Here is a 21,723-nt window from a genome sequence, read left to right as displayed (position 1 = left end):
TCCTGTACTTGAACATACTGTCTCAATGACATTATTGTTTGGACTGGTGATGTGATGTTTCTTGTCTGATAATGTCATTGCTTTTCATAACTCCTGATGCAGCCGCATGTGGTGGTGACTTTTGTCAGTCGACAGTCAACTGGAGCGGATACCAAGCCACTAAGCCTGCCATTGTTCAATGGTGATACTATCATGGCCGTGTCACGCCGCATTATCAAGCAAGACAGCTCTCTATCTCGTAAGCAAATGGAATAGCATTACAAACAGTGTTTCTTTGCACTCTGAGTCGTTGGTTTTGGAAAACGAGTGTGGATGATTCTTTCTCTTGGTGCGCCTTTACACTTCAAGAGTGTGGGTATAGAGGGCAATCTATGCTAGCAAAACTGCCGGGAAACTCAAGCCAAGGCAATCAACGCCATGTGTGTAGGCGGTACCCAATGAGTGTACCATGATTGTAGCTCGCTTGGACCCCATCAACCTCAATTGGCCTATACAACACCCACCGCATTGTAGCATGTACAGTCTTAATGCGCTAAAACTACGGTGTGTATAGTAATGGTTGTGCCTCTGTGCCAGTGTGCCTCCGAGTATGTCTCTGTGCCTCTATGTCTCTATGTCTGTCTCTGTGCCTCTGTGCCTCTATGTCTCTGTGCCACTGTGCCTATGTGCCTGTGTGTCACTGTGCCTCTGTGTCACTGTGCCCCTGTATCACTGTGTTTCTGTGCAGAGTATGCCCAGCACATCACACTGTGGAAGAGCAGCGACTCAACCGCCGCTGCTGGTACTGAACAGCCTGATGGTGCGCAAACCGCGGTGCCAAGCAAAGGCGTTTTCTCGATCGACGACAGCTCGAACACCGCTCTTTGTCAGGAGACCCTGTCGGACGGAAATCTCGGCGAGGCAATCCCAATAGGCACCCGCATGTTCTATTCAACGTGATCCACTGAGTGAGAACATGAACACACCACCGCCTCTCTGCTGGATGCCATTCAGGGAGATAGTCACTGGTGATATTTGAGGTGTAGGGCAGAGAGATATCACCGATCACGTACTCAGAGTTTTCACCACATTTCAAAACATTCTGTGCTGTTCCCGCCGGTTCATTCATGTGTGGACAGGCAATTTTTTCGTATCAGGAACTTCTTGTGCACAGTATTGGTATGCATCCGCCAGGTTGTACGTATTCCGCTTTGCCGGCGCCGCTGCTTTCAGACTACATGCACCACTGTCTGAGGTTTGCGCATTCATGTTAGTTTGCTGTATATAACGTACTACCCTGAACTTATATGTACCATAGGATTGCGGTACTGAACGGATGTGAAAGGTAGCAAATGCTTCAATCTTTGGTTCTGTCTCAGCACATGCACACTGCCACTGGTACGCTTGCTCATTTGCTTTTTGTTTATACATGCACATGCACATGCACATCACCGCCACCGCCGCCGCACACATTAATTTTGTCTGAGTATCTTCAATCATGGCGCAGGCTTTCAGGCTGCAGCGTCTCGTTACAACGGTGGCAGACGGTAAAATTGCATCTTCCTCTCAACATTTATAATATTTCTAGTGTAACTGAGTAACGTTAGTTACTACAACAACAAGTATAATAAAATTAATTATGCATAAGACCGGTTTCAAGAAATATAGCCGTAGTGCACACTGATCCGCAAAGTCAGGAGAATGAACTTGACTGATGATGATGACGACAACGACACATTTATGTCGTTAGCATACGGTAGCCCACAATTACCGGGTACATTACCGGGTACAGGTCCTCCCTCATTATAACGAGCCCGGTTACTACACAAACCGTTAGCAAAATTTGAAATACCCTCAGGGGCCTGGCGAAACATGGTCTATACCGGGCCATTGAAGTCACAGTGTTTACAAGTCCGGTTATAACATAATTCGATTGTCCATAAAACACGTCACATGTATAACGACCCTTGGGCTGTGTCCCTGAGGTGCCAAACCGTCTTCAGTGTAGGATATTATTGTCCATACAACACATGCCATGACATGTTGCGATTCCATAGAGAACACTTCTGCTGTAAAAGTCTCACGAGTTACTGAAAACGTAAAGAATAAACAGCACTGTAAAGTTCCTGCATGCCGGCTGCCGGCTAATTGGTGCACGTACGTACATTTACGTGTACGGTGCTGAAGTGCCTCCCGCGGAAAAAATCTGCGCTGAAGAAATTGGCGCCGACATGTCCCGCGCTTAAAAATTTCGCGCTGAAATCATCGGCGCTGTCACTGCGCTGAAATGGCACCGAGCTGAATAAATGCCTTGCGCTAAGGCGGTCCCGCTGAAGTGCACCGCGCCAACATGGACGCGCTGTCGCGGGAGGTTACCGAATGGGGCTGTTAAGTGTGACGTCACGGCTCCTTCGATACGCATAGCAACGGAGAGCACTGGGGACAAACAAAAGTCGCGTCCTCTGGATGGACCCAGATGTCAAGGGCAACAGCATCTAAATGACTGGAGAGACAGTTGTTTTTCTTTGCTTTTTCTTCAAGCGATTGTTGTCGCTCTTTACTCCTTGTTCTTTCCTCTACAAAACTCCTGTAGTCGTCGAGTGCCTTCATGATGGCTGTGAAATTGGCTGCCCACAGTAAAACTCCGTGTTTGAGAGTGCTTTGAAGATGTTTCGCGTCCTGATGGATCAAAGTATGAGCGCTCCTTGTGGATTCGATTATATATAGGTGAGTTGTTCAAGAAATCAGTGTCTTCTTTCTGTCTCTGCCCTCACGCTGGCACAGTATCAGCCTCTATATCCATGACAGCTCGTACCTCCCGTAAACTGCATGACTTAGATATATTTTCGCCCTCCGTGGTGATTGAAGACCCATGGAAGAATTTATTATGTTCAGAATGATGTCCTAAGAATATAAAATAAAATCGTTCTAGGGAATTGTCATAGGGTATTTTTGGAAGGATGGAGACAGAGAGAGAGAGAGAGAGAGAGCACTGTTTGAAGTGTTTGTCTCACTGTAATTACTCCAGATTATTGAATGTTGTATGATCTACTCTAAATTTTCCATAATGGTTTTTCCTGATTTGCGGGATCTCTTCTTTTGCTGTTTGCGTGTTTACAGGAAGTGGCTGTCTGGTGTAACTGCACCAGATCCTGGGGAAATTAAGTCAGATGCAGAGGCAGGGTCGTCCAGTGATGCAACACTGCCGTTCTGTGTGCAACGTTACCGCTAATACCCCCGGCGAAAACACAAAAAAGACAAACACGTGAAAAGACTACAGTATTGACCGTTCTGCTAATAAATGCATGACTGCTCCGACAGTCGATAATCGAAACACAGAGCACCAGCATGATGTTTTCATATTGGGAACCACACAACAGCTCAATTCTCAAGCCCAAAAATTGATGAATACAAATACAGAGCGACGCAACAAGAGGTCATCCGGCAACCAAACAAAACTGGGTCTAATGCACTGAATAGTCCTGAAATACGCAGGCCAGACAAAGCAGTGCAAGCACATAATGTTACAAGGTACATGCATTGCAGAACAAAGTGTAACCAAAGATACACAGGGTTATAGCTGCACACTTGTGCATGTGCTCGCTCAGCCCAAGAACACACGATCATGATGATAGAAACAATCCGGGGGAAACACGCTAACACCGAAGTAAGCATCAACACGTAAATAGTGCAGCTCTGAAAAATTTACATTGACATGTACATTGGTGTGTCGAGTAGTATCAGGCTTGAATAATCATCCAACCAAGACTTCATCAGGTCCCAGACGCTGAGATCGCACGCCGAATGTGAAGTGCATCTAGCCTTGAACCTGTCGCACAAGGCACACATGGCAAAATGACATCCACTCTGATTATTTCCAGAGGCCAATCATGACAGAACACAGAAATGAAACCACGGGCTCAACCAAGTAAACGCAAAGGAAGTTAGTCAAAATAATCCATGCAGTGCTCTTTTAATTGCAGCGCTGATTGCAGTGTTGCGTCATAGCCCGATACCCGCTGAGCACAGACACAACTCCATTCGTCAGGGGCAAGACATACTCTTTTGGAATAAAGTCATAAAGTACAGCGTTCCAATGACATTACGGACACCTCGTGTAAATGCATGGTCTGTTCATCTGGCCGACTCGGCCACGCATGAGAGTGTGTGCATGTACATGCGCGCGCTTGCACGCGCGCACACACACACCATGTATTCGGTGCGTATGGTATACCAGTTGCGGGACAATGAAGATGGAATCATTATCATGATGTTACATGTACATCTACAGTGTATGTTTGAGTGTAAAGTAAATTTTATTTTATTGCACATTTCTTCGACACAACTAATTACTTACTTCACATGTTCGCATTTCTCATAATCGATCCATCTGCACTCCGTATCAGTCGAGGAAAAATTCTCCCAGATATACACTAGTCACCACAGCCATGTGATGACATTGGGATGGGCCCCAAGCAGTGCACGATTGCACTCTCTAGTTACAATAAATTTGGCCAGATTATCTGTGAAGACAAAATGCAATGCATAGCGCCAATCGATGGATGAAGAGAGAGTTTGTAAATACCCAGATCTTTCCACTTGTTCAGGAGCTTACCTTTTGGAGTTCACATCGTTAACACGATCTCTCATGCTGTCTTGCACCTTGGTTTTGTTGACCATGGATAGGCCAACCCAGAAAACATTCTACAGGAGCTACTAATGCAGAGCGTTTTTCACGCTCGATCTCGGCGATCTACCTTGTCACGCCAATAAAATACTCCATGACACTGGCTACAGTCACAAGAGACGTCTCAGTAAGGTAATGAGCACGACAACATCGTCGAGATCAAGGACAAAGAGAAAACAAAACACTCACTGAAAACAGCAAAGAAGAAACGAAGAAATGTACACGATTCCTATATGTTGCCACTGACAACTGGGTCGGTGGAGACGACGCTACTTTTGTTTGTCCCCAGTGGGATCGTTGTTATGCGTATCGAAGGAACTGTGACGTCATCACTTAACAGCCCCATTAACGTCAAAGTGACATCATGTCATGCATGTGTGATGTACACAAAATTATTGTGGCCGTGGATCAGGGAGTCTGACGTGACGTGAATGCTTAAAAAATCAGGAACTCCCGGCGCCGGCCCCGATGATTCGCTGAAACAATAATAATTTTTTGTTTTTGGTTTTTTTGAAACAATTTCAAACATTCGTAGACAAAGGTTGCGTGTCGGTTCTTGCGTCTTTCCATCGTATCAGTTTTACAAGTAGATCCCCAGGAGCAAGTGGTGGTAGATCTACGAGTTATCAATATAGCTATCGGGAGATTGTTTCAAGAATGGCGAGTGCGGTGCTGACTTTGCCCAGTGGGGAAAGCCACACATTGTACAGCAGCAGTCCATCAGAAACGTCTGAAATCATTGCTGCGACAAGAGCGATGCAAGCTGAAGTCAATGCAGCCTTGACGAAAGCCATCGAGGAAAGTGGAGACGCTGGTATGTATATTGTAGACAGTAGATTGATAATATGCAGCACCTTTTGCGCTAGTTTGTTATGCATGCACAGTGTAGTGTTTCGTTGAGTGTTTTTAGAATCGACGAGATACTACATGTAGTACAGAAACTGCATGATCGTCATTAGCTTCTCCGAACCCTCAGTCGCATAACATTGTTGTGGTCTCTTTCTTTCAATACTGACTCACCAAATTTTTGGGGATGGTGAAACCGTAAAATCATTCGTAAAGACCAGTGGATTGTCGATTTGTTGGGTCGGGATTAAGATTTCATTACAAAATTCCCATGGCCAAATCTAACAGGACTGTACTCGAGTATTTTGAGTGCACATGCGGCCTTCGTTTTATTCATAGCTATATTAAAACAAATGAGAACGTGTTACAGGAGAGTCGCGCCCTGAAGACCGTGGAGCTCAAGAACGTCCAGCCTGAAATTTTAAGAACGCCACAGCCCAAATCTAAGAACAGTGGTGTTGGTTTTCTGGCAGATTGTGGGATACATATCATCCAGTATGGATTGTTTCTAAGAACGTGCTATAAGAACGCAGCCAGATTGCTGAAAATAAGAACGTCCCAGGCTAACCCATTGGAAACAACGTTCTTGGGCGCGACTCTACTGTATGTAGCAACTATCCACGACTGTAACAAGATGATAAACAGTCAGAAAGTGCGATAATAGGGCACAAAACTGACAGGCTCTTGAGACATTCAGCGACCTGAGACCTAGCTCTAACACACCTCCAGTGCGCAAACCAACAGCCTTCCAACTTGGACAGTTCATGATTACGTAGAACCGAAGAGGGGAATGTAGCCATGAACCTTTCAAGTTGGAAGGCTGTTGGTTTGCGCATTGGAGGTGTGTTAGAGCTAGGTCTCGGGTCGCTGAATGTCTCAGTAGCCTGTCAGTGTTGTGCCCTGTTATCGCACTTTCTGACTGTTTATCATCTTGTTACAGTCGTGGATTGTTGCTGCATAACTCGTTGTTCTCTTTTTTACATTAACATTTTTTTATCACTGGCTCAGTATCATTGCGCCATACGGCGCCATAACTCGAAGTGTCGGGGAGCCGAGTATGGCATTGTATTCCTCTTACATGTAGTTCACGAACCTACATGTGTATCTGCTCCAGTCGAAGTGAACATAATGAAGTTGAATAATGCAGCCAGAGCGAAATGTAGCCCGAGTACTGGTATAGTAATGTGCGCGAACTGGTTCAAGAGGTGGATTGCTCGGACTCGGAATTTCCATGATTATGCAAGCCGAACACAGAACTGGTGCCAGAATGCGAGTGACAGGATTATCCAACGAAAATTGCGCGACACGTGATTGCGTAATCCATGAGGGGGGGGGGGGGAGTTACGGCTTCAACACTGCAATGTAGTGTTGAAGTGGCAGTGCAATGAGTATGACTATGTCATATTCATTGCACTGCCACTTCACAGCTCCTGTAACTGCAGGACATCGTGTCCAGAGTTTCAATCGTATGAAAGTTCGATGCACTGTTTTCCAGCTAGTAATCATCTATGTTCACCATGCTGCTTTGTTCTGCTTGTATTCTATTGTTCTATGTCTAGTAGATGCCCAAGCCGCCCCGGCGGAAGATGACGACGATGACGAAGATGACGAAGAGCCCGCTGCTGAGGATGAGAGTGAGGGTGCAGCAGTAGCAGAGACACCTGGTTGTAACGGTGGCAATAGTGAGCCAAACGCAAAGCGTCGCAAAGTGACGTAACAGTTGTGTTTCGGCTGGTTTGGAGTGCCATCGTATGTATGTTGTCTGCTCAGTCGACACATAGTGTACATATGAACCGAGACTTGGCTAGCCATGTTCTGTAGGAGCATGTATCTGGATTATACTTGTGCAATACATGTCCATGCTCGGGCCTAGGTGCATAGCACAAAGTGTGCATGCTCACTTCCAACTCAGTGCAGTAAGTATGGTAGTGATACGAGTACATGCATCCGTGCATGTACTTCCTACATTCGCTGGCACCATGTCAAGGAAATTGGCTTTGATTCAAATCCAGTTCGAAGTTGCTCTCCCCCCCCCCCCCCCCCCCCTCCTGGTCACATGACATCAGTATGACTATTTGTGTACTGAGGACACTTGAGAATATTGCATGGACATCAATGCATATTTTTCTGTTAAGCATGTCCGCCAAGTTTATGCACGTGTTATGGCTTTGTTTCCTGCATGTCTTGAATGCTGATATGCTGAGAGGGGCTGGTGCACGTGCATCTTAGCAATGCGCAGCCTTGCGGGTTGAAGCAAGAAGTCAAATTGAGATTATGCTTGTGATAAGCAGAACTTGATAATATTTTTAAAATGATGTTCAATCAACTGTGCCTATACATAATTCCTTGCTGACCTGTCATTTACGAATGTTTACTTTCAATTGTGGAAAGATTGTGGTATGGCTACGTCAAGGAAAATTCTCCTCAAGTTACAATCATTGTAATGTGTCTCAAGAAGGTGTGTTGTGCTGCTGTTGGCAGCGAGACCCCTAGGTCATACAGCCGTGCAGTAGAAGAGCAGGATTGTGTTGCTGGTGGCAGCTGTATGGCCCCTAGGTCATACAGCTGTGCAGAAGAAGGCAACCTTGCGTCGCACGCCAGGAGCTGTGAACAAGCAGTGAGACAGAGCACAGCACAGCATTCATTTAGTCTCATTGCTCTATGCCTCTGAGTGGGAAGAAACAAAGCAAAACGATGATAAAAGTGCACCAGATTTCTCCTGCTGAATTCAGCATGCGCGCAGATACTAATAACAAGAGTACATGTACATAACCAAGAGAATGTGCAGTTGTGCAGTTGCACACACTTTGTTGAGTTTCGTACTGTTGAGTACAGGTCAGGTACAGATACACGCACTCCATCAGACATTGGATCTTACCTGATGCCGGCCTTGGTTCTGCCAGAGTTGATACTGACAATTGCCTAGAGCAGACAAACATGTGGAAGACGAGAATTAGATTAACTGACGTTACATCACCCTGGCTTTGCTCCTCTCATTACATATTCACACCGTCTAGTTTTTTTATATTTTCGCATTCCTTTGTTGCGTCCATGGAGCTATGAAGCCGAGACCTCTGGTCGGCTGAGCTTAATGGGCCCCACCACCACACTCCATTATTCACCTCAGCGTCTGGAGATATGTGGATTTTGTAGAGAAAAAATTATCAACTCTTGCTGCTTTGTGTTGTTATCAGGCTTAGCTTGTATGTCACATGTATGAGTACACACAGTATGGTGTCTGCCTTCACATCAGCCAAACACTACTGAGCTCTTACCTAGATTTCTGGCACCCATTTGAGTGTGCGGCGTGCAAATGTGGTTCAGCACTGACGGGCCTGTCCTGCATTGCACCAAGACCGGGGATGCTGAGGAAGTGGAATGCTTTTCTCGTCTGCTCCTGTTCATCAGAGCATAACAACAAAGGAAAACATGGTCAGAAACGAAGGCAATGCTCAACCATACGTGGAGTTTCTCCATTTTACCGCCACACAGCACTGTCAGTGAGTGATGTGGATCACAATAAGCCCCGGATTGCGCTATGATACAGCTTGTGCCATGATCACCGCAGAATAGCCACCTGGGCATGGCTGTGTAGGGTGTTAAACAGTGCATTGCTGATCCCATCGTATTCACATGCATTGCTGACACATTCCATAGCTGGCCATACGTATTCAGAGGTTATTCAGATACCTGCTAGTAGCAAGAATAATAAGATCCCTGGGAGTATATGAACTCCTGCTAGTACGTGTTGTAAACTTGTTATACACATGGTTAGTACACAAGATAACATTTCTTTTAAAGGGTCTGGGTGATTACATTAGCACATCAACATCCAGTGCGGGCCTTACCCAGTCGCTGTCGGGGGCTGCGTTTGTCTCGCCAGGTGTGTACGCCATCGGCACATCTGTCTGCGGTGAACTCGGCGTACTCGTACCCAAGCCACTTGAGGCCAGGCTGAGCCGGTTCTCGGACATCCAGCCGTCGGACGACCTCGACGAGCTGCTGTCGCTATGGCGCGGGTAGGGGGAAAGTCCCTCGTGGTGGCTGTCAGGTGATGTGCTCTGCAAGTCGTAGCAATACTCCGAACCTGACGAGTCGTCTTGCTCACCCAGTAGTGTTGGCATGCTCATAGACAGGTTACCAGCCTTGTTGTATGCCTGACCAGGGTGTGTGTGTATCCTCGTGTTCCTGCGAGAAAGAAAAATGCGTACATAGAACAACAATAAGACATTGAGTAAACGCTCCTGCATCGAGTCTGTTTCAGGGTATGCTGGCGGTGGAAATTAGCAACCCCCAGAGGCACATGTACTGCTTTGAAATGTACTGGCGGAAAATGAAATTCAATTGTCCGTTCATGGCCCAGTGCTAGCATGGGTATGTCTGCTGGAGTGTTCGTACTTCTGATCATGCATACTGCATTTTACTGCAACCAACGTATGTTAGAGTTGAGCTAGAAAACCTCTCGTGTGACTTGCACCCCAATATCAGCACTCGGCCAGGCGCCGTGGGTTGCATGGTCTAAGGCCATGCCTGCAAAGCCAGAGGTACCTGGTTCAAGTCCTGCCTGGGGGCTATTTGTCCAGCCGCCCTGCTTCCAACAGTCAACTGGGATCTTGCGGCCAGGCAAAAAAAGGTAGATCTACATAAACATGGCCAGTGGGGTGTTAACATTAGGTACTGTATCTGTTGCAGGGAAAATACGATCGTAAAGGTGTTGTCAGTTCCCTTACGGCCTTAGGCATGAGGAGAAAGTCAACTTTTTTCATGATATCGGCATTGAACTGGGGCACATTACACTGAGGCTAGTTTATGTACACACAATCAAGTTTCCTAGCAACTGGCATGGGGTTGTGATGTTCATGATGGGGAATTGCCAGTCACTTAGTAGAGCAGGGAGACCATGATATTTGTGTTGCACAATTTGTTTTACTACACCTGGAGTGACTTGAGCTGGAGGTCAGCTATACATGATGACAATTAGAGTTTGTCACCTGGATGCACTGTTTCTATACAATTGATAACTATGCAGTGGACGTGTGGTAAGTATTATGTCACTTGTCTAGCTTTGGCGACTTACGGCATCACAAATTGGAGGGTGACCGATGCCGAAGACTCTGCTTGTGCTCCTCTGGATGTGATGAACGTCCGATATAGTTTCCCACGCTCCAGCTCGACCAGCTCAAGAGAGCAGGTACGTCTGCCCTCCACAAATGCTTCCACCTCATCATTCACGTACACGGTATATCCCAGAATGTCAGGCTCGGTAACGTCAGCTTCTGTGGTCTCTGTACGTCTGGATTCCCTAAATTGATGTGTGGGTGAAAAGCAATACAACAGTAACGTTAAACAATCAATGAAAAACGCAAAGCAAACAAACTCATGCACTGAATGCAAAGCAAACAAACACCGAACACAGGATACATGTTAACATAACCATTCCCCAATCTCCACAGTCATGGGCATTCCCCAATCTCCACAGTCATGGACAACATTCCAAACTGCAGTTACATCCTGTTACTGTTGGGCTGATGTGTTGTATAATTATTATACCTACGCAGGCTGCTTTTTCAAATGCATCAATCAAGTCTTATTTCAATTGCTTCAAGGCTACACCCAGCACTCCTGCCATGCCAAACACGCATTGATGAGCCCCTGCAAGCTAGCTGTTGAGTATGCAACTACATGTACCACAGTACCAGTGTGTGTACGGTAGTAAGTTAGCAGCAGCATAGTGTGAGTGTGAATGGCGCCCCAGCTGAGCCGCCCCTCACCAAATATGCAGCCCTAGTCCAATGCAGATTACCCTTGTCATTTGGGAGGGTAAGGAACTTGAGTGGACCAGGAAAGGACTGGATTGATCGTGAAAAATGACTCTTATGAGGCAATGGAATACAGTAGATGTGTGAGTCAGGCAACACATGTGTGCACGTATAGGCGTGGACGGAAATCACACTCATGCACTTTACTCTTCGGTGTAATTGCCGGCCTGGAACATAACAGATTTTAAAATAATATTTTCCTTGTGTTTTATTAGTAGATCTAGCAGAATACAGAAATGCCATTTGCTGCATATCTTACTGGGGTGGCGTCCAGTACAATGTTGCCGTGTTGTCCGCGTGTTTCGTTACCCGCAAGCCCCTTGGTGGCTTGACCTCGCACACGAACGACACTGCAAAACATAACAAAGGTAGAAGGAGACTGTGAGTTAGAGGAAAAGGATAACGTGGGGCGGAAGGGAGAGATGAGTGGTAACTCAATTCAAAAGCCAATCGGTTTCAGCACATGTGTCACAGATCCTGCAGTCACCTTCCTTTTCCTTCTTTGTCCATCACTGCATCAGGTTGGAAGCTGCGCAGAGATGACCCACTTGAGCGATGCTGGGGACATATCGGTGCTGGTCTATTTCGAGTGGTTCCCTAGTGCCCCTGGATCACCTGATCACAGTGAGAGCGACCTTGGTGTTATGAAGGTCATTCATGACGCTCTGTCCGTTCAGTACCAAGATCAGTGTTTGCTTGCAGTCCCCGCTGAGAGTGCGAACAGTGGCCATATGGCCATTATGGGTGCTAACACATGCCTGCGTGCAGCGCTCACCTCCCAGAGCAACCGCGTACCGCGACTTCAATCTGCACTGTCGGATTGTAATTATTTGTGGAGAGCACGCACATGCATTCCGTCCTTCAAAAATCATAGTCACACTGACAGGCACAATCATGAAAATAGATTCCGCAAGGCAATGTCGCAGCTATTACACAAGTGGTTCAGCAGAGTTGATTGTCCAATTGCCCAACACACCCCTACCCCATTTTTTGTTTACACTAAGCACCGCTACTTATTACCATTGCTGCTAACTGAGAACTATTACTTGAGAGGTAGGACTGACTGTATATCAGCTGCATGGGGCATTGTACCATTCTTTATAGGGCAGACCACATGCTGGAATTCGTAAGCTTGTGAATCGCTCCTGCATGCTGTCATGACATAGACAATTTTCAGCAGTGGTTCTCAGTGCCGCCTCTTTCTAGCGTTCCCCGACGGTATTGACTCGTCAAAATCCAAACATGGAGGTAACCAGCTATCGAACAACTTAGGAAGCAACGCGGAACTGCACAATTTAACTCTTCAGTGACGAGCAGTTTTGGCCGGTGCGACCACAAATCGAATCAGAACTATGCTCCCGTGCACAGGACGGCTGTACAACTGTAGATCTGCCGCAGTGCGTAGCCAAGTAAATAATTGAGAACCTCAGTGCGAGCATACTCATCTTGCTACGTCAATGATGGTTATCCTATGCATTTTGTTGTTTTGACCCCATGCAGCTCAGAGCTGGCACAGATCAGCTTTAGAAGAAAATTATTACCGGGTGGCATACGGATCAGAGTGCTATCTCATGATTCCAGAGAAACGTTGCCCGTACTTCCCCTACCTGCTCTCCCCGTTCATCCCTTGCCCAAACATGCTGGCAGTGAAAATACACTAAATTAAAGAGGTCACGCGGTGAATTCCGACTGTTCCGGCAATACCATCCCAGTATGTCGAGGATTTCGGGACTGCGAGGATTCTAATATTCACCTATGTACACGTACTTTCCTGTAATAAAGTATGAATAACTGAAACGATTGGACGACCTCTGAGAAGTAGCACAGTAGACCCACTGTTCTGGGCGCTTTTCAAGCTAGAACTTCAATGTTGTGTGACACTAGCAAGCGCTCGCCGGAGTCCATCCTCCTCCAAAAGCGATTTCCTCTGTATAAGTTACTCGTGGGCACAAATGTCCAAGCCCTTGCCTGATTGGTGAATGCTGCGCGCCGCCGCACTCAGTGTGACTAGAACAGACATACCAATATTCCGACACGACTGAATCAGTAGCGTCGTCGATCGGCCATTCCTTTACTTGTGTCTAGTACGTCCGCGGCTAGATACTCAGTCGTTTGTGGAGCAGCTTGTGTTTGATGTCATAAAATACACCACACTATTCAAAGTGTTACGAGAGGGAAGAACAGGACTAAAATAGGCGCACTGTACCAAGGTGACACATCCGACCGCAATCCCAATGCCCATCTTCACAATACAGGTCAAGGACAGGCAATCGTCCATTTAACCCTTTGGAGTCCATGGTTCGATTTCGAACCATGGGCATTTTGTATGCATGTGGGCGCAGTCAAACTTTCGGTTCTCGGCCAAATCTTGACCAAAATCAACAATCGAAGGGTCTAGATGGTAGAGAAAACTCTCAGCTATCGCCTTGAACAGGTCCGAAGTCTCTCCGACGAAGTTTGAGGGAGCGGCGAGCGATCAAACATTTCCAATTTTCTGCGCTGCGTGCTGCGAGTCAGCAGTGCGTGAAAAAAAGGGATTTTCCCAGCTTCATGACAGGCGGCACGTGTCATGACCGGCGCGGCAGGAAGTCACGGCAAGGTAAGCTTCTACTCGAAAAAATTTGAACAGTTCCGAGCTAGATTCAGTGAAATGGCTACAGGAGACCGATTTCGTCTCAGATCTGGAGCTGGACTCGCGTTTGGGGCGCGTTGTGGTTGACAATGAATAGTGCTCTTGGCGAGTTTGAGCTCATTGTATTTCTCTCATCAAGAGCTTTCCAACGAGCTCAAGATCTTCAAAATCGGTGAAGTAGAACCAAAGTTATGTTGGAAATGGAGTGCGCATTTTCGTGACTGCCACAAATTCTGCGGAAGCAAACAAGTTACGGACTCCAAAGGGTTAAAATACTCAGTATTAAGGTGCACGCTTCCAATCCAGGCCCACACAATTGAACAGTGTATTGTACACAGTCACCCTCGCAAATGAACACGACACGCAGATTTGTTCCATACATACATGTACTAGTGTGTGTATAGATCATGTACATGTCCGTGTACCTGGCTCAGCGGCGTCAGCGCCTGAGTGAAGTGAAAGGTTGGCAGATCATACTTGCTACCACTTCAGTGTTGGTGACAATACAACTGCCTGAATCTTGACGAACGTCGTGGGCTCAGGACTAGCCGCCCCACGCGACAGCTGTGTTAGTCTTCTTCACAGTTGGACTGACAAGTCGTGATGAAATCAGTAAAGAGAGTTACCGCTAATCAGTAATCAGCGCTTAGACTTGTGGAAACCTTCGCATTATCCACCACTTTTCGAAGAAGATAAAACATATTATTGTCCTCTTGAGTCTTGTTCCGTTTACAACTTTCCCTCCAACTTATGATTATTGTCCTCTGTCTGCGACATTTGTCAACAAATGCATCATTATAGGATATCCTGAGTAATGCGAGTTAGTTAATCTAATGGTACAAAACTTATCAGTACGGCAGGGTGGGGTAGATATGTGCCGAATAGTATATACGTCCAGCCCAACTAGCAGGATTGGGCACGGAGTGATAAGCACGTGCGACCTCAGCGCAGTTCATAGTTTTCTTACTCCACACAATGTACTTCGCAATACAACACACTCACTAAAAACCTGTCACCCTATCCACCAACGAGGGCCTATTAAATAATTATAACGCCTGCTACTGTGTTTATTATAATAGTGTAATAAACAGTATATTGTATACATTATAAATACAACGGTATCCTATGTCATAGGATACCTACAGGCATACATACAATACCAGTGTCCAGAATGTGATAGGCCTGCTAAACACAAAACAGCCGTGATCCACCCAACTACCCTTCTAACCCTGACCTGGCTTACCATGGTATTGATGTGGTTTACACTCAGCGTCAGCGTCACGTTCATTGGGCCTCCTCCTCTGGGTGTCCGTATCTGCAGGGCGACTCTCAGCATCCTTGTTCGTGCAGCGAAGGACCTTCTTGCCTCGAAAGCTTCGCTTGCGTCCCAATAGTGTTTTTGTCGATTGGTAGTTTACAGTTACAAAGTTTCTCTGTGGTGACTCTACTAGACTCTCGGCCGTCGTGACCGAACCAGCCTTTTGCCCACGCTGCTGCTCTGTGGAGAATTCCTTGCCACTTTCTTCTGCCAAGTACGCAGGCAGAGAGCAGATGCTGGATGCGTTCCTCATATTGCCCGACCGTCTAAAGAACAATTTGTGAGTGTCGGATTGCGTTGGGGGGTTGACTGAGATTTGCGGAACGGGCTTGATGGTCGACACAACACTGTGAAGGTCCCTCTCCTCTTGCGTGCTGGATCTCCTCCTGCTGAAATCATAGCCCAGGCAACTGGCACGATTGAGAGTTTCCCGCAAGTGACCCAGGCTAGAATAGAACTCTGTGTCACATTCTGGAGGCAAACCTTTCGGCAGGGCCGCCACCGCTGTTGCACGCTCGCGCACTGGGCTCTTCATGGGCTTCTTCAGCGTGCTGACAGTCATGATTTTCTCACTCGTAGGTTGTTCTGAAAGAGCTAAGCAGCCAGGTCTGTCTATTGGCACGACTACAGGCTAACAGCAGAGCAGGAACGGAAGGAAGATGACACTTGTTCAAGAACAGGACAGCGGCCAGTAGAGATGATAGCCCGTGAAAAGCGAAAAGGTAGTTTTAACACAAATGGTTAGGCACCTGCAACCAGCAACTGCTCCACCGTATTTGAAAGCGCCGGAGACAGAATGTGCCCGCTGTTGACACGGACGCCGAGTTTTAGTGTAAACTGCCAAACCTGTCGCGGAAATAAACCCCAGAAGCACTGCGACTGGGTAAAGTCAAGCTGCGGGATCCAACAGCTGCAGCAAGTATGGTGAACTACGCGTATACGGTATGCTGTGGATGACTGAGACAGTGAGAGCCGCCCTATCGTGTGACCGCCTTAGAGACAGAAAGGCCCGGTCGTGTGTGCATTATGTCCAGCTGATTCCATGATGATCCAGAGCAAAAGCGCACAGAGATAGAGATAGTCACACGCCTCTCAGCAGTACTCACTTGTACTTTTACTAGTTTTAGGCCAATGCAACACTCTGCTGCTCTGCTGCTAAGTATTGTACTAGCAGTAACTAAGAGTAGGATGGCTACTGAAGGGCAATTGGAAGGGCTCTTGAGCTGACACGGGGCAACCGCACTGGGCGTGTAGGCAACTGTATTCACCATGCTGAAGCAACCGTCACGTGACGTGTCGGCGGAAGCACCCAATGGGTCCTGGCCGCCATTCACGTTGCTCAATGAAAGAGCGTCAGTATTCACTCAAGTATCATCATCATCAACAACTAACGGCAGGAACGTTATAAAGCTACATTACTCCTTACAGTCATTATGTTAGTAAAGTGTAGAGGAGATCTGGACATTGCCGGATTAGCAGCTGTGAGCGGTTTACATAATGATTCTAACTGAAAACTCAATACAATCATGCAGTTGCTCACCCGTGACTAATACTGGAAACACTATCCTTATTCAGGCTCAGCAAGATGTGAGTACAGGAATGGAACAACAGCAACGCAGCACATTTAATCGCCACCAGTACGGCTTGACACAATATATTCAAGCTCGACAAAATCACGGTGCGCACTGCTGCTACCACAGCACCGGAGAAGCTACCGTTTATGGGCGGAAACAAAAACGGCACAACAGATTCAAGACAATTATTAGGAATAGTAGAGCATGACATGGAGAGGAGAATATAAAAATACATGTACATTTATATGAGGAGTTTCGCCATTCTAATTAGGAGAATACTGTTCAGGTAAATAGAAATTATAGATTGTAGCAAGAGTCAGAGTATCCCTCTACTGCTGTAATTTGTAGGTTCCACAATGAGGATACTTGTAGGTTCCACAATGAGGATACATGTACTGCTGTACTCTGGTATTGTACACGTACTGCGAGACCATGCAAGTACGTGTACTCCACGTCCCAAGGCGCTAACAATGTTATGTTATTGTTTCAACGTATGGATCCTCTTCGCTCAGTAGAGACGATCACGAGTACTCGAGTCGAGCGAGCTGTACTTCCAGTGCCACGAGGCGGGCTCACCCCCCCCCCCCCACCCCTGTATGGCAGCTGCCCCATGTCTCACCTCCAAGACGAAGTACAATAGCCAAAATTTGAAAACATGCAATTGTTACTGACCGACCCAACCTTGCCCTGCGGATCCAGCATCATCCAGGATCACATGGCTGGTTGGCACATGTCGCAAGATGTCCCCTTATTCTGTCCTGTACCTGGGAGTGCATAGTTTACGTCACAAGTGCCATGCAGTTCTGTCGCGCTGTAAATTTGTAATGCTCGCAACCCAGAGGTCTTCCTGAGCTCGTCCTCCTTCTCTGCATGGGTATCGAGTCAGACGACGAAGCTGTTCAACTTGAAACAGCCCTTCCTCAGTGATGACGTGAGATGGTTGACTTTTCCTCAATGCTAGCACATCACAGTGTACGGCCATACGCCTTTGTTACGTGTGTAGTTTAGTGTCAGGGAAGATCAGAACTAGAAGAGTACCAGTATGCTTCACTAGCTGGAGTAGTACAATGTCATATTGATAGCTCAATGTTGTGAAGCCTCCTAATCAGTGAAATCATTGTTATGACACCCTGGGTAATGAATAGGGGTGAAAGTTGGCACTGAGATCCCGAGTTCGAGTACTCTGATTTTCTCCGATCGAATATTCGAGTATTCGAGTATTTTTCATCTCCTAAAAATTGCACACCAAGGGCTTAAAAATAACATATACAACCCTGATTGAACCGAGTAGCAGTCATTTTTCTCGGGTATATTGGTTGGTTGGTCATTTGGGCTCTCTCTCTACTCGTGAACAAATGTTCACCACACAGCCTGCACATCACCATCTGCCGACTGCTGCCCTGAAACTGCAGATTTCTGTAGTAAATGCATGTACCATGTATGAACGAGGACTCTGATTTATTCCGAGTACGATTATTTTTGAAAAAACCGAGCGAGTACTCGAGTACTCGGTATAATTGTTATGACACCCTGGGTAATGAATGACTGGTAGAGACTGCGACAGTAACCTAAACTCCATTGTATCTATAATCAACTTAGGACCGTTGCGGGAGGCTGTTTATGCCCCTTGGATTAGGACCACATCGACGCGTCTAAACAAATTGCAACCATGAACCTTCCAAAGCGCAATCATGTACATGTACATGTAGTAGAGTAAGTTCATTCTCTAGTTGCTTTCACAAGTTTCAGAAGGCGGTTGCTGTAAGTGTAACACATGGACATGGGTATGCTTGGGTGAATGAAGGACAGGTGCAACTCTATCAATGCCATGGCAGTTCAAAGTAAGGTCCCACTTCAAGTTCAACTGCTGCCATGGCCTTCATCATTACCAGTGTATTAGCATGTACTCGTGCATGTGCATTGTGTGATCACGGTACTACTAGTATTGTATGTATTTCGAAGGCGAGAGGGGAGGGGGAGGGGGGGGGGGGATACATCGCAGCACATCAAATCACTAAAATTAGGAATAGGATGATAAGGAGTGATTCCAGCTGTCAAGAATGGTATCCTTGCCCGTACATGTAGTGCAGTAGTGGGCGACGGGTGACACAAGCACACTGCACTGCATGCTGGTAGGGGCGTGCTAGTGGTTGATCTACTATAGTACTAATGTACTTGGACTGGAAGTACTCGGTTGCCCAAGAAGACGAGCGTCGTCACTGGGCAAGGGCACCACATGCACCGCAGCTGTTCGATCCGGTATAGCTAATGTTCTATGCTAATTCAATGCATGGAAATACCTTGAGCACCATTATTCTGATCAGGAGGGGGAATTTACATGTACAATGTAGGTCCGGACATGAACGTACATGTGCCTGATGTGTGCTACATTTGAAGAAGTGGCATGCATGTACGTAACGATTGACACTGGTAGATTGAGTGCTGGACGTTAGGGTGTCATTTTGTACTGCTATATTTACGTGTATGGTAGCCATGGCACTGGAAGCCATTGTGGATTCGGGCTTGCTGAAAGCAACCAACAGAAAACAAAACAAGTTAGTTAGTTAGACCTTCACCTAGTGCCTGTGCATGTGCTTCAGCAGGGCCTACCACGTGACGTGGGGAGGGATGGCTACGGGTACGGGTGATCTCCCAGTGACCAGGATCAAGGCAAGTATTAGTTAGTTTGCAATCTTGACGGTGGCACCGACCACTACCACTGAGCGCCGCAGTTCAGCTATCTTCAACAGTGTTTGATATCAATATCCGGGGCAACCAGTCGCTCGCCCATGCTAGTGCACAGATGAGCACACGTTCTGACAAACTAACTTCACTAATAAGTTGTCACATCTTGTACATGTCTGAAGAGGGTGTTGAACGGTCTCTGCTGGGACTGATGACGACTACACCATAGCTCAGTGGTTAGAGCATCGCTGGCGAGGGTCCCTGGTTCGAGTCCTGGTGGTGACAGTCAATTTTTTCTTCAGACTTTTCCAGTTTGTGTCTTTCCCTCAAACCAGTGAACACAATCAGTCATACAAGTACTAAAATAAGAATTGTAATAGAATACTACTAAGTACTAGTACATGTACATCGTTATTATGATGATGATATATACATGTACCATCCATCCATACATGTCATGTCATGTGCTCTGTAGTCACCTGTGATGTTACATGCAAGCTAGTGAACATGTTGCGTTTAGCTTTAGAATCTGTGATGCAGGTGTTCAATATGATTATAATTAGAGTGCCTGTGCATAGTTACAGCAACCAGGGCAAAGGCCAAGGCCTTTTGGGCCGTGCCATAGCATGCAGTCATGTGCAGTCATGGACATGAAGATGGTGTCAACCATCGAGTGCCCTTTTGGAACATTCTGCCGGGTTCGCTGTGAATATGAAAGTCCATCACTTCATGTGAACATGATTTTCATGTAGACCTGAAATTAATGTTTGTACTGCACAGTATAGCTTCTAAACAGAGAATTATTATGTCGACTGTTGTCAGTGTTGATCTACATGACACACACACACAACATAGTCATGTAGATGATTATACACCTTACGCTATCGTCACCATGCACAGTTGCACACTCATGTCGTCATGGCACGTTGTTGTGTGCTTTTGTAGCTTTGATTCCAGCTAGTGAGAACAAAAAGCATTATATCGTATAGTATCCCATTCAAGATGGACATGAAATTCAATGTCAGAAGAAGCCTCCTCCCCCCCCCCCCCCCGAGTCGCTCCTTGCGTTCACCCGGATACTAGACCCTATTGTCTGAAGACAATGAAATACAATGTATCTTACCCTTGCTAGTGTGTCCCTGTGTCCTCCCTCCCCCCCCCCCCCACCCCCACCCCCACCCATCCATCACCCACCCAGGCTGCCACCTCGTTCTCCATTGACAATTTCGGCTTTAGGGGACCGGATTTCCAGATAAAGAAACACTGATCGATTTCCATAGAAAATCCTCTCACTTTGACGGGAGCAATTTTGAGCCTAATTGGACCCAAGCCTAGTGATATGAATCCATTGTACAATGTACTTTCGATCAGGTACCTGCACTAACTAGTGTAGTGGGACCGAAGCTAAGGTGCACGGGTATGCATTTTTTGTTTACTTCAGCCTGGACTGGAGCCTAGGTAACAATAACATAACCTGCGCGAGTCGTACAATAGTCATGTACATGAAAGTAAGTGGTTGGATGCATGCAGCGGAGAGTAGTGGTAGAGTGCCTCCCGGGGGATCCCCTTGATAGCAGAGGCCGAGTGCTAGTACTCGACATGCACATGAACCAGCAACCGACGACGTGAGAATGGCCAATGATGTTTTTCTTTTTTGATCTTCGACCATGTACCAGTAGGACTATCAATGTATTCACTTTGTCTTTGGGGTGATACGTAGGGAAGTTGCCCTACTGAGGTGTGAGCCGGAAGTACAGCTCGCTCGACTCTCCTCTCCTGAGTGAAGAGGATCTACACCTTGATCTGGTGAGCTGCTTCATGGGGAATTTGCAGTCAGATGTGCAACCGTGTGGGGGGGGGGGGGGGCTCCAACCATAATGGTAAAATATGTTACGTGATACAGAACTGCAATCAGCAGCCTCACGGGAACACCTTGCAACCTCCTTGCTCCTTGGACTAGGCCTAGGTCTAGGGTGAAGATGCACTGTGAGTGTGACCTGTGCACATGTACATGTAGCTGGTGTCAGGAAATACATGTACATGTATTACTGATACTGATACTAGTGATAGTAGTACATGTGCATGTAGTAGTAATAGTGTCCTGACGCTTGCAGAGCAGTGCACAGTTTCCTAAGTTCAGGATTCCGTCCATCTGCTGAGTCAGTGCTGGTGCTCGCTTCTAA

The 21,723-nt window shown here is 46.6% G+C and overlaps 3 protein-coding genes and 1 long non-coding RNA gene across 5 annotated transcripts in view; 2 read left to right on the top strand and 2 right to left on the bottom strand.

Annotated features, from left to right (window-relative positions):
• Positions 1-1,663, top strand: part of LOC135805892 (leucine--tRNA ligase, cytoplasmic-like) — a 28,054-nt gene extending 26,391 nt beyond the window's left edge. The window contains exons 36-37 of the mRNA XM_065320011.1: positions 103-238; positions 728-1,663. Coding sequence (XP_065176083.1) covers positions 103-238; positions 728-939 — 348 coding nt within the window. The 3' untranslated portion in view covers positions 940-1,663. The remainder of the gene's footprint in view (positions 1-102; positions 239-727) is intronic.
• Positions 1,664-3,245: 1,582 nt separating this feature from the next.
• On the bottom strand, positions 3,246-5,000 carry LOC135807141 (uncharacterized). The gene is made up of 3 exons (XR_010551482.1): positions 4,595-5,000; positions 4,337-4,502; positions 3,246-3,808 (listed from the first exon to the last, which is right to left on the bottom strand). It is a non-coding gene; the product is annotated as an uncharacterized LOC135807141 (long non-coding RNA).
• Positions 5,001-5,177: 177 nt separating this feature from the next.
• Positions 5,178-7,845, top strand: LOC135805891 (nucleolar MIF4G domain-containing protein 1-like). Of its 2 annotated transcripts, none has more exons than XM_065320010.1 (2): positions 5,178-5,480; positions 7,075-7,845. In XM_065320010.1, exons 1-2 carry the CDS (start codon positions 5,324-5,326, stop codon positions 7,227-7,229), a joined length of 312 nt encoding a protein of 103 aa, XP_065176082.1. In that variant the 5' UTR covers positions 5,178-5,323; the 3' UTR covers positions 7,230-7,845. The 2 variants fall into 2 exon arrangements, with proteins under 2 accessions (XP_065176082.1, XP_065176081.1); XM_065320009.1 differs by having other exon boundaries at positions 7,072-7,845.
• Positions 7,581-16,225, bottom strand: LOC135805890 (uncharacterized). Its single transcript, XM_065320008.1, has 7 exons — positions 15,207-16,225; positions 11,591-11,681; positions 10,590-10,814; positions 9,361-9,700; positions 8,788-8,909; positions 8,391-8,434; positions 7,581-8,116 (listed from the first exon to the last, which is right to left on the bottom strand). Exons 1-7 carry the CDS (start codon positions 15,841-15,843, stop codon positions 8,070-8,072), a joined length of 1,506 nt encoding a protein of 501 aa, XP_065176080.1. The 5' UTR covers positions 15,844-16,225; the 3' UTR covers positions 7,581-8,069.
• Positions 16,226-21,723: the final 5,498 nt, after the last annotated feature.

The sequence above is a fragment of the Sycon ciliatum genome, chromosome 1 (genome assembly GCF_964019385.1).
Source record: "Sycon ciliatum chromosome 1, ocSycCili1.1, whole genome shotgun sequence".
In the NCBI taxonomy this organism is placed as follows: domain Eukaryota; kingdom Metazoa; phylum Porifera; class Calcarea; order Leucosolenida; family Sycettidae; genus Sycon; species Sycon ciliatum.
The sequence above is the reverse complement of the archived record's forward strand: the minus strand, read 5'-3'. Positions and strand labels throughout refer to the sequence as shown.